The sequence below is a fragment of the Rhea americana genome, unplaced genomic scaffold (assembly GCF_003343005.1).
Source record: "Rhea americana isolate MKP2758 unplaced genomic scaffold, rheAme1 scaffold_176, whole genome shotgun sequence".
NCBI classification, from domain to species: domain Eukaryota; kingdom Metazoa; phylum Chordata; class Aves; order Rheiformes; family Rheidae; genus Rhea; species Rhea americana.
The window spans coordinates 1,889,547-1,902,334 of record NW_028185883.1 but is presented as its reverse complement, the minus strand read 5'-3'; the positions used below and the strand labels follow the sequence as shown (position 1 = coordinate 1,902,334).

General features: G+C 36.5%; 1 protein-coding gene across 7 annotated transcripts in view; it reads right to left on the bottom strand.

Annotated features, from left to right (window-relative positions):
• Positions 1–225: 225 nt before the first annotated feature.
• The window catches only part of CREM (cAMP responsive element modulator), a 28,245-nt gene continuing 15,682 nt past the window's right edge, over positions 226–12,788 (bottom strand). For 2 of the 7 annotated variants that reach the window (XM_085301408.1, XM_085301411.1), the window contains 3 exons: positions 12,169–12,357; positions 4,930–5,086; positions 2,624–3,344 (listed from right to left, as the gene is read on the bottom strand). In XM_085301408.1, the coding sequence (XP_085157534.1) occupies positions 3,200–3,344; positions 4,930–5,086; positions 12,169–12,357 (491 nt within the window). In that variant the 3' untranslated portion in view covers positions 2,624–3,199. Of the gene's footprint in view, positions 1,523–2,623; positions 3,746–4,929; positions 5,087–9,120; positions 9,294–12,168; positions 12,358–12,788 lie in introns of those variants that run through there. The other 5 variants (XM_085301407.1, XM_085301410.1, XM_085301409.1 and 2 more) reach the window with 4 other exon arrangements.

Below are 12,788 nucleotides of genomic sequence, written 5' to 3'. Positions count from 1 at the left end.
CATCAAAATGTATCGTTAGGAAAAGATCAGTAACTGACTTGGATAAAACCCCTAAGATTACCTTATGGTTGAAGTTCAACATTCTCATTACAAACTGACCTTCTGTTGGCTCTCCAAGGGGCGGGTGCCAGTATACAAACACAGACAATTTCGCGTGGACTGCTAAGCAACACAGCCTCCAAAATGGTGTCACTGCAATCTCCCAGAACCTTTGGCAGCTACAACTTCAGACCCAATCGATCTCAGTTTTATTGCGTAAGAAGTAACAACAAATATAGTTCCAGACATTTTCACTTTTTAAGCTCTTGAGGAGAAGCACAAGAAAGCACAAGCACAAATACAGGCACAAATGCAAGCTTGGTGGACAGGAATCTAAAACAAAAATTCTGTTCTCAGTCACAGCACACATCTACAATAGATTCCAATGCTGCCATACATTCAGAAGTATCTTATATATAACTACAGTGGCCTATAAAAGAATCTCAAGCTATGACCTAAAACTTGAGAAGGCTTAATAACTACACTGCAAGTTTAAAGAGAAAAATTAAATTGAAGAAAAACTTAATGTGATTTATTAGGTTTCCTTTACAACCTAAAATTAATTCATATATCCTAGCATATCCCGTCTATCACTTTAATCCTCTGACATACTGCTTGAGCAAAGACCCAGGCTCCAAGCAGTCCTATTACACACAACTATTTTGGTGTTATTTCCTTAGCAAACTCCATTGAGGTCTCCTTCTAATCTTCATTTAATCTCAGGGTAGCTCTCACAAAGTTTTCAATGTACATCTCCCAAATCAATTCAGAATTGAGTTTACTATTACAAGTAATCTACTTTTCCAGTATCAATCTGACAAGAGACTCTTTGCATTTATACAGACTGCGCTTTGCTCACCTTCAACAAAGTTATTTCCTTAGAAATAACTATTGCACCAGGATGCATCTTGGTTCTAATTTACTACCCACGCACCTTGTCCTTATTTCAACTCATTCCTCACTTTAAAATTCACAAATGTGTTTTACTAGTTATGTCAACATTAACTCTATATCAAGCCACATTATTGAGAATAGGAGAAGAATAGGTCATAAATATTCCTTTTTCCAAGCCTTAAGTCTAAATAAGCCAGGTTTTGTGCAGTGTACTTTTCTGAAGCAGGATACTTTTCTTTTGCTGCAGTAAATGTATGAAATAGAGTTTTCCAGAAACATACACTTAAAACATTTGGATTTAAGCTTCCCTATGCTAGGTTCTTTTCCTTCCCACCCCTGAATTAATTATTTAAATAAAAGACAGACATCAATCAAATCTTGAATAAGCATTAGCAAAGAAATGACTGTAGACTGCACAGATATGGAACAGACAAGGATGCCATCTGTCAAATTYCTAGCTATAGTTAGTATCAGATACTACAGAGAGGATGAAATCATAAGGAACGTTTGTACTGGACAGTCATCCACCATGTGCCCAAGTTTCTTTCCACCTAGTTCCAAATTCCTTGGAGTAAGGAGCAATGTCTACCTGTAATAGAAAACAGGTTTTAGYGACAGAGCCACAACAAGCAGTTTGCTGGACACTTTTGTTGAAGATTACAGACTGCAACATGGACCTGCAACTTTTTAAGCCAACTGATATAGTTTTAAGGAAGGGAGAGGAAAGACTACCTCTTCTTAAGAATATGGTCTCACATAGGTACCTTACCAGCTTTCCAAAAACAATCTGAAAAAATTATCCTCTTTCAAATAATTTTGGAAAGTGAAGAACACTGGATTAAAAAAAATGTGTCAGAGTGAAGACTGAGTTAAATGTGAATTCAGTTTAAACCAAGTGAAGAAGTCTTAGTGATTTCAGTGAGGGCAGGATTCCATCTTCCCTCCCTCCCATCCCCGTGTTACCTTGTAAAGTCAACTCAGCAGGAACTTAGTCCTTCTTAACTAAGTCTTTCTTACCAACTCATCAGCAAGGCAATGGTGTTGCTAGTTACAGTAAAGCTCCCAAATACTCTACTTATAGACTACACAGGCCAACAATCCATTAGATTATTCCTGAACTGAAGAAATACCCAGAAGCAATCTTGTGCAAGTACTATTTTTCTTCAAAGCAGAATGGAAAGCTGGCACATGATGAATTTATCAGAACCGTAATCTGGTTTAAACAGGGGTTTATTTTTAAGTATCTTCAGCTCTCACCTATAGGTTATTCTGAAACTCTGGGAACCAGCAGATATTTACTGTTTATTGGAAACTTCCTTCTTTAAGTAACCTTTACTTCCACTTTGCAGAAAGAGTGACAAGGACTACACCATCATCCTTCACTATGGATAACTCTCTACAGTTGTCCAGAATCTAAAACATGAAGTATTCAGGACATAAAATTACACTTTGATTTATAAAACTCTAACAAACCAAGTATTTCACAGAYTTCAGAAAATTAAAGTGGATAGCAAGACATAGCAGAAAGCTTTTTTTCTTTCTTTTTTTTCCCCTAAGTATTTACAGTATACTTAGCATCATGTCAGTGAGTTGATATATGCTTTTTTTCCCCTCCCTCCCCTTCCAGACTCATAGGTTTTAAAGCATCTCAAATAAACAGATGTTTAAATGAAACCAGACACTACACAGGTTAAACAACATGGTTCTATTAAAAACTATCTTCAACCATGGCACTCTGTGACAGCAATACAATACTTTTTCCACAAAGCAACTAATATAAAAATATGCCATAAAATCATTTGTAGACTAGTATTCTAATACATACATGTAATCATAACATTCTTTTATAAACTCTTTCCTGAGATACCTTGAGTAGTTTGATTTTCTTGTATTACTGGATGCATTATCCTTATGATTCATTTAAAACAACTGTAAAATATTTTTTATGTGCAGGACACTATCAGTAACATGTAAAAAGTAGTAATGTAAATATATGGCAAAGAAACAGCTCTTAGAAATTATGCRCTTTTTAACTTTGTTACACATTTTAACATTTGGCTCCTTGGGAGGTGGGAGGGAGCAGCACGGAAAACCTGAAATTAGAGCTAAGAATTGACAAAAAGCAGGAAAGCATTTCAGGAATGTTAGAAGTTGGAATATAATATAAATGACACAAAGAGAAAGCCATAATTCATGTTGGCTATGTATTGCCTTATAAAGTAACCGGACATATTTTAGTCAGTTCACAGTAAAATAAATATTTCCACTAATCTGTTTTGGAAGAGCAAATGTCTTTTAGGGTTTCAAGCTCCTCTATAAGTTTCTTGTTCTGAACTTCTAGCACTGCAACACGACTCTCCAGACATTTAATGTATTCTTTCTTCCGTCGTCGACATTCTTTAGCAGCTTCCCTGCAAAAAGCAGAAGTAAAAAGTGCAAACAAAAAAGCCACTTGCATGCTACTAGAAAGCTCAGCAGAGTATGGAGACTATGATTGAATTCCACATTTTGGAACATCTCCCAAATCAGTCTGAAAACACTAAGCAAAACTGGGTTCCACAAGGGCCTCAAGTGTCTCTTTCTCAAGTTCATATGGCAATCTGTAGAATTGCTTCCTCTCATGCCTTGATTAAAGTTCATAATAAACAAGGTCCAAATGAAAGACAGTTATTCTGCTTTATGACAATAAAGATCTTTGAGGGCCTTGAGTTCCTCAATGAGAGTCTTGTTTTGGTTTTCAAGCACAGCCACACGATTTTCAAGACATTTGACATATTCTTTCTTCTTTCTGCGACATTCTCTGGCAGCTTCCCTGGAACCAATACAAGGCAAATGACTACAGGAACAGCCACAACATGGCAAAGACTGGATAAACGAAATTACCAGCAATCCCTACAGTTCCACAATAACGACAAGCAGCACCAATTGTTGCATTGCAAACAGAACAGCACAGAACAGCCATAACAACACGGTTAARCAGCAAACTTAAAACAACTGAAAACTTGAAACAAATTCAACACCAACAAAAACAATGATGGAATTAATACACAGAGGAACTAAGAAAAACAGTGAAGAGAAGATTATGTATGGGCTTGGCCTGTACTAAACAGAGTCCACTYCTTTAACATTTTGAAACATAAATCGTCAAGTTGCAAGAATAGAATTTTCCAACATGTGATATGAGAGACGGTTTAGAACCAGCATTAAAACTGAAGAAAGGAGAAACTAAAATTCTTATGAGGAATTTAAAGTAAGGACAGGCATGAGAGCAAAGCAATACCATGAATGCAATCACAAGGCAAGTAGCTATTYGATGTATCTGCATATCAGACTATTTCTTCTGGAAGGCATAAATCTAACTACCATTGATATCAGCATGCATTTAAAAAGGAAAAAGCTCTCCAAGAATAGCCAGAAAAGAGCACAAAGACAGACATTTACTGCATACAGTAAAATCCATGCCAACTAATTAAAAAATATACAGCAGTCTGACACAACATGCTAAATGACACACCTATTTAAATCAAAGTAGTACTACATAGTAACTTATCCCAGGAGCCAACTAGTTCAGAAATTCCATAACCATCATTCCATTCTAGGATAAGTCTTCTTTACAGTATTAATAATGGGCAGCTGCCAGTGAGATCCCATGTTGGTCATTTTACTATCAAGTGAAAAAAATCTCTTCAACAATAAGCACATCTCTAGATCATCTCAAAGATGAACAGTAATGGACAAAACTAATGCTGATTTTTGAGTTATCATAGTATTTCAGAATTAAAAATCCATGGAGATGAAGACAGGTCTAACTTCCCAGGTTTGATTAACAGCCATTGCTCACCAGTTCTATAAGAATGTGGGATGACTGACAACATAGAATGAATTTCTTGCCTTCCCTTCCTCAACCATAGGCATGGTCAACCATGACCTTAAGAAGAAAGCTTTTACTATTTTGTTTTTTTGCAACAGTGACTATTAACTGTTACATAGTCTTACCTATTTTTCATAAGYCTCAGTTCTCTCTTGCGTGTTGCCTCTTCTGCTAGTTGCTGAGGGCTGTGCAAAGTCCCTGGTGAGGCTGCCATTACCACTCCCTGAGGTAAGGCAGTGGTGGGAGTTCGAATCTGGTAAGCTGGCATGTCTCCAGTGGCAGCTGTATTAAAGAATCATATTTTAAAAGTTATGGGGGAAAAAAAAAAAAAAAAAAAAAGAAAGAACTATGCAAAAGTCTCCCTGAAAATAACAGATTTCTGTTGATGTGTTATCCAGAAGCCCTATAACACAAAATATCTCACAGATCTGTAACGTCATCTTATCTTTTATTTCTATCCTGTAAAATTAGATATCTACCTTGCTCTAGCATGCAGCTTACCAGCCACATCAAGCCTGTGAAAGCTTCCACATAGCTCTTCTCAGAGTACAGGGAAAGCTGTTTGAGAAATACTGTCAAAGCATCCACGTATTTATTTCCTGCTTGCACAGTAAGAGGCTCCTGCTGGTGCTGCAGTCACTGAGAGTCCCTGGTCCTCTAACAGATACTTCAGGAGCCACCCATTTCTCCTTCCCTAATAGCAATAGCACTGGCCTTACTGGCTCTCCTTCCTTCATGGCATCTGTTTGKCAACCTTAGGAAAAAGTGAGAGCCAAACGGAAAATACAAATGCTCATGGGGAAGAGGAGTATGTTCCTTGAGCAGGAGGCCTACAAGTAGGATGCTGCTGTATTAGTAGGCAATAGGAGGTGGTAGCTGTTGCACAGAAGGCATGTAGCTACACAGTAAATTGGAGTCCAAAAATTCAGATTCAGCTCCTGAGCCTGCCAAGTTTGAGCTTTCTCTGGTTAAACGCAGATTTGAAATCTGACATGTATTTGGGAAACAGTATCTTTTTGATGCTCTCACCTTGTTTCTATATTTATTTCTATACTTTGTTCCTATGAGACGTACCTTCAGCTTTAAAACAAAATTGTTAAAGTCATAAGGAAGTTTATCTGGGTCTTTCTGGCATAGAAAGAAATCAAACAAAAAAATGCATCCTGATTAAAATTATAAGAAGTACTTGTCTATTAATTTCTATACATATTTCGTATTACTGAAGAACAAAACTTCAACTTTCCTCATTAAAGCAAATGGATATAAAAGATCAAGTTTCAACGTCTGTTATGTTATACATAATTTGTACTTTAATTCTTTAAAGCAATGTTCAAATAATGAACAAAAAACACAGAAATACAAAATATAGACTAAAGCACTATCAGGAGGCAAGAGACAGAAGTCACCTGCAGGGGAAAAAAAAAAAAAAGAAAGCAACCACCAAACCCTAAACGTAGTAATAAATTACTATTCACACCATTCTTTCAGAAGTTCATGCAGGTGCTTCACTAATTAAATAGAAAAAACAGCATCAAGTTGTGTTTAGATTACAGCTCTCCATAGACATACATTCTGAAATCATTATCTACTTGAACAARTTGCAGCTCCCCCCATCACTCGGTTGTGTGGGTAAAAGTGTTTGTGGAATTACAAGATGAACTGGACCTAGGTTAAACATAATCCTTTTSGAATGGGGGGAGGGGAAGAGCAATCAGCAGATGATGACCTTGCGAGGATGAACATGCAGACGCCAGGAACTCAGGTCTTCGTCTTCTTGCGTATCAATAGCAAGAATTCCTTAACCCTTGATTCAGTTTACTGCTTATGTTAGCAGCTCCACCTATGTCTATGGGACAATACACCAGCTCACTATTTATAAAAACAGAGTATTTGAAATTCTTTAGCCTTATCTTTATGCTAGACAAATCATCTGAATTTAAAGACTCTCTGGCAAGAACTACCTTTTTCTCTCTCTCTTCACCGGAAAAAAAAAAATGTTATCTTAGCTTGCATCAGCTATAACGAATCAGAAATCCAAGTAAAATGATGCAGTCTGTAGATCAGGTTAGGAAGAGGGTCAYCTCAACCTGGGGTCATCAGCTACTTTGTAATCTTTGCTTGATTTTCACTCACATGTTAGCCGATAGCACTTACTGTCGTGGCTGGTAAGAGGCCTCAGTGCCCCATGTACCTGCAACGAGGCTCAACATAACTGAGCCCCTATCTCAGCTGGGATCAGCAAGCACCACAGTAAGCAGCAACTTGTTTTAAAAATAGTTTGACCAGGTTCCCATAATGTCTGTCCCTGCCTAACAATTGGCTCACTTATAAATCCACAAGTATGGTAACAGAGACAAATAACTGTTTTGGTCATACARGTGTAGCTAACCCAGACACAGCTGTTAAAAAAAAAATGACTAAGCATCTTTTAACTGTGCCATAGTAAGTACTTTAGAGCAAAGAATAAATGACATTAGTCATTATTATTTCTAACTCTGCAGATTTTTTTTGTATAATACCTTAAAAAGTTACAATAAAATGCTGTTTCCCCTGAAAAAATACATTGGAGAAATATATTTCCTTTAACGGAAAGGATACTCTGGAAAAAAAGAAATTATATTATCCTAATACATTAATGTACCCACATGCTGTAGCAAATGTTACCTTGCAATACAGCAACTAAGTGTGGGGGGCGGGGGGAGGGAGACCACACACACATGCCACACCATCCTGCTCCACACTGACAGATCTCTGAAATGCTTCTAATGAAACTCCATGGAGCTTTAAAGGCATTCCTGCAAATGAGACATAGTACCGAAACTGTTAACAGCAATTTTAGTCACCTTTTGTAGAGGTAATTTACAGCCAGTGATATTTTCCTTGAATAAAAACCACAGAAAAATGAGACTAGCAAACTGCACATATGTTTTTGCAACACATCTASTCTGCAGCCAACACATAAGTCAACAGAAGAAAGTTGAGAATCACAACAAACCTAGAGATGGTCTACTCTCCTAGCTCATCACCCCAGGCCAGTTACTTACTTTCTCCTTAAAACTGCAAAAATGTAAAAAGTCACTCAAAAAACTTGAAGATTTGAGTTCAGACTTACAAAATGAAAGTTACCAAAAAAACCTCAGACAGCTAAATCCAGAAGAGCACATCTACTCTTGCAAATCAAGCTCAGAGAAATTAACAAAAATGACTAAATTATGGGGAAAAAAACACCACGGTATATCAGCAAGTTCTTGTGGAAAACAACTTGCTGAACACTAGAGAGCATCCCTGCACTTGAATTCTTCCACTAGCCAGGAGAAAAATCTGATACATGCTATGTACTAGTATGTTTATTCTCCTCTCCTGTGAGTCATGAYGATGGGACTAGCTTATCAAAGGGTTTTAAACTTCACCACCAAACTGGCTAAGCAAGGCATGAATCATTATTCCTTTGAGCATAAAAATCATGAAACATGGACTTAGGACACTTATTTTTTGATTAATGAAAAAATAYGAAGCAGCAAGGAGGAGGACGTAGGTACCAGCTGCAAGCCAGCTAACATTACAGATCTGCCGGAGGGGATTGACGAAGCAGAAAGGAACTGACTAAATCACAGCATGACTTGGAGCTGACGTCAATGTGTATCTTGTTTGGAGTTTAACTTTTCCAGTCCCTACTGCAACCCGATTCCAGGAAGTCTAATGACGTCAGCCTTTTGAACTCAATTAGCTGAGGAACAGACCATTTTAACAGTGCAGGAGAAAACAAGCAGGCATTACCACACTCAGAATTATTGCTCTTTCAAGTCTGCTTGTATTCACCGTTCTCTCCAGCAATGAAAGCATAAGGGTTTACTCATGCTACTAAAACAAYGTGCACCTCTCCTCTTACAGCTAGGCTTCAGTCTATTTTAGCTTATCAAGTCAGAAGTGTTTATTGCTAAACCTAAAAGCGGCATAATTTTTTTTAATAAAAGAAAAAATAATTATAAACATAGCAACATGTAGCTCCACAAAGAAAGGATTTAAAGGAAAATTCATAATTTATTCAGCAAAATCCTGCAAGTAGTAAAAATTAGTTATCTGAATCAACCTATGCAAGAACTTGCATGCTAACAGTGATTTTTTTTTTAAAGAAAACTATTAAGATTACACTGATATCCCACACTAATTATAATCAGACCTATTCATGTCAATTGTTGAAGATGAAAGAGTTACAGCAACAAGTTCAAAAGAAAACATCACAAATACTAACTAAGCTTAGGCATCCAAAAATGTAAAGTAAAAGACTAAGAGATTTTCTTATTTATTTATTTTACCTGTTTCATCTCCTGTTACAGCCATGATCAGCGTCTGCACACACGACTCTCCCGTTCCTCTCCCAGAGCTCAGCATGAACTGTTCCAAACTAGCAAGCATGTGCAGGATTACAAGCAGGAGCACTGACATCATGGTGACCTCACTTGCCTACCACTGTCATTAATATGCTCTGTCACTGGAACAGCTCACTGCAACTGCAGCCCAGAGAGAACTCCTTTCTCCTGTAAACCTTTTTTTATATGTCTGTAAGCCTAGCTTTGTGCTTTTCCTCTGAATTATACAGAAATTTACAGAAAGCATTCAGCACAGAGCTAGCTGTAAAGTCAGACCTGAAGATTCACAGCACTGACTGACAGAAATTGCAAAGTGAATTCACTAATGAATCAAAAMGATAAAATCATGATTGGATATAAAATAGCAAGATTTTAGAAGACACATGTGCAAATGTTTTGGTCAATGTTGGAACAGTTCCACTAAAAGGCAAGGCTCTGCAAGACAGACACATGAGACAGGAAAGCTTAATAAGCTCTGACAAATAAATAAATCAAAGAAAGTCTTAAAGACTAAAACTCCGTGGAAAAGAGACAAAATTTCACTTCAGTTAAAAGCTTCAGAAAAAACTGAAGAAAGCTGCAACAAAGTAAGACAACCTAATGCCAGTGGTTTCAGGTTAAATAGCAGGCAGAACAGTAGCTCTGGGTAAGGGTGACCTCTCCCTCACCCCCTCCTTTTTCCTCCTTTTTCCGAGATAGGTCCAAGAGAGCTGGGTGACTTATTTTGTAGAGAAAGAAAAAAAAACAGGCAAACAAGCAAATCTTTTGGTTTAACAGAGTTACTCTTGATTTACAACAACTTAAGGGAAACCTGATTCAGACTAACAGTCCAGACACTGCTCTGTAGATACAACACAGTAAACAACATCTAAGGCCTTTTTCTGTAATAAGCTAATTTAAACTGGTAATTCATGAGTTACGAAACTATCCCAAAGAAAGCAATAACAGAAGCATCAATGCAAAGAAAGGATTCTCCTGTGATTACAGGACTGCTTCAGGGTAATACCAGCAAAGTATCAGAACTAAAGCACATAGAAAATAACAGCTACAAATCTCTAAAATAGCACTGTTCATATCAGTGTGTTATGAGAACACACATAGATCCCAACAGAATAATTTTGATGTGACTTCTCTGCACTGTCATTTTCTCTAGTATTTAAATACTCTTCCTTTTTCTCCAGCTAGCAAAAAAGCCCTTAACCTGTACTAGGATACAGGTATCAGAACTGCCTCTTATTTTGCTTGTGAATGCAAACTTGTAGCTAATGAAAGATCACTCAGTTGGATCAATATCTTCAGCCTTTTTTATATTAACCCTTTCTCCTACCAGTAGTTATCAAAAAATAGCAAGCACTGGATTTGTGTGATGCTATCCATTATTATGTAAGATTCACYAGCAAATACTATAGAAAAAAATATAAATACATATAAAAAGCTATTTGAAAGTCTCAGACAGATTTTTTCCACTCTAGGATTTTTATTAACTTTTCTGGTTTTACTTTATTTCTGTGATTATTACAAATAAAGTTTATATGCTGCCTACTTAGGCTCATAAAATATATGTAAATGGAAAGTCTACTAAGAAGATTGTTGCTTTCCTATAATAATCTGTGCTATCATGATATGAGATGTACAGTTAACTATAAAGTGCACATAAATCACAACTATATTTCTAGACTTTTTAATATATCCATTCAGACTACCTGACCTCTAATAACAGTGTAGAAACGTGTGTATCCAACTAATTCTATTGTCAGAAACTTGTGTATCCAGTTCTAGTGTCTMGCTAAATACTGTCTCATCTCAAAGAGATCTGCCTTACCTTTAATTGCAGAGAAACAAACATTTTCAGGTGCTTTCATTTTCTTTTTTTTTTTGTAAGCTTTTTTCAAAAGATTTTTCAGTATCAAAAGAACCATTATTTAGTTGAAATTTTATGCCTTTTGATTATCTGTGAGTTCATACTCACTTATTATTTACTTTATGTTTTATGTAGCATTTTTCTTCTATATCAACAACAAAATAAGACTCAACCTGGACTGTATCAACTAGCTCAGATATCTGTGTCCACATTTAGTCGATGACATTCACTCCATCTGTGAATACACATTTAAAGGTCTCCCAGCTGTTCTCAAAGTCTRCTTAAGATAGTCATCTTAGTTTAAGAAAGTGCCCTCATCCAGACATCCTACTGTACTTCTCTGCATTGATAAAAAGAAAGAAAATAAATCCTCCATGGTAGCATTAATTTAGTGTCTCCATATAGAAATCTCTTTCCCATCTCTCACGGCTTTCCTCAGTATTACCCTAATCCCAACCTTAMTTTCCCTTGTCTTGATAAGGATCCAAGATACCATTGGCTCTCAATCTGCCTCAGCAGAGGAAGCTAAAAAAAATCTGCATAATCTACAATAAGGTTTAAGAATTCACCGTTCACAGTTCAATGCGCATGTATACTTTTTTTTTTAATAGGGCTTGCAAAGGTCTCTTCTGTGTGAAAATGAGCTTCAAGCAAGATCTCATGTCCCATCCTTCCTAGTAAGCACAAGARTCATAAATTGGAAGGAAAACTTGCCCTAAATATTTCCTTACAACTGCCTAAATAGCTTCAGATTTGTGTTGTATGAACACTGATAAACTGCTGAAAAAACAAATTAGTTTCATATACTAAATGAAATGCAATTATGCAGCCTCAGCATTTCCATTTTAACTGTAACAGCACCTTTACTGCAATTAAACATGTCTTAAAAGCCTAGACAAGATAATTCAAAGCAGAATGCGATTTCATCCTGTCATTTCCTCTTCATAGCTTTTTAAATCAAAATAGCTGCTTTACTGAACACAGAAACTCAATCTCCTCCTAAGGCTAATTATCTGCCATCTTTTTATGGCATCTCTTTTATTATATAATAATTATGAACACAAAATCCCTCTAAGAAAAGGTGGTTTTTTTTATAAAAGTAACCTAAAATACAGTAGACTAATAAAATGTACCTTGAACAACAACTTGGCTTCCAGGAACAAAAAACTGTTGTGTGCCATCAGCTGACTGTGCTGCATATTGCACAATAGTAGCACCCGGTTGAGGAGCTCCCGAATTTGTCATTGTTAACGTCTGCAGTCCCTGGACACCATCGGAGGCTGGATTAGAAATCTGGATCGCACCACCTTGAGCTATGGCAACTAAACATAAAAAGAAGAGAGAGATTAGGCAATACAAAAAGATACATAACATGCTAAAGCACATCTCCTTTAAATAAACATTGTCAGAAAGGGCTCCTGSCTAGCTCTCTACTTAAAGAGCAGTTGTATAATAAAATCTGTACAACGTTAATTTTGACTTTCACAAATATAAAACGTGTTTTATAGTACATGCCATTTGTGTCTGATAGAAAAAGCAATGTTCCACACGTTTGCTATGCTTTCTGCATGGACAAATAATGGTCTGGGAAGGAGGGAGAAAGAAGAAAAAAAAAAAAAAAAAAAAAAAAAAAAGACTTGAAGCTCCAATCAGTCTAACAGAGTACCCTGTGCTTTCAAACTTTTTAAAAAAGAAGTTACTTTAAAGATTTACATTTATCAACTCCCTCATGTAAAAGAAAAAATGGACATCT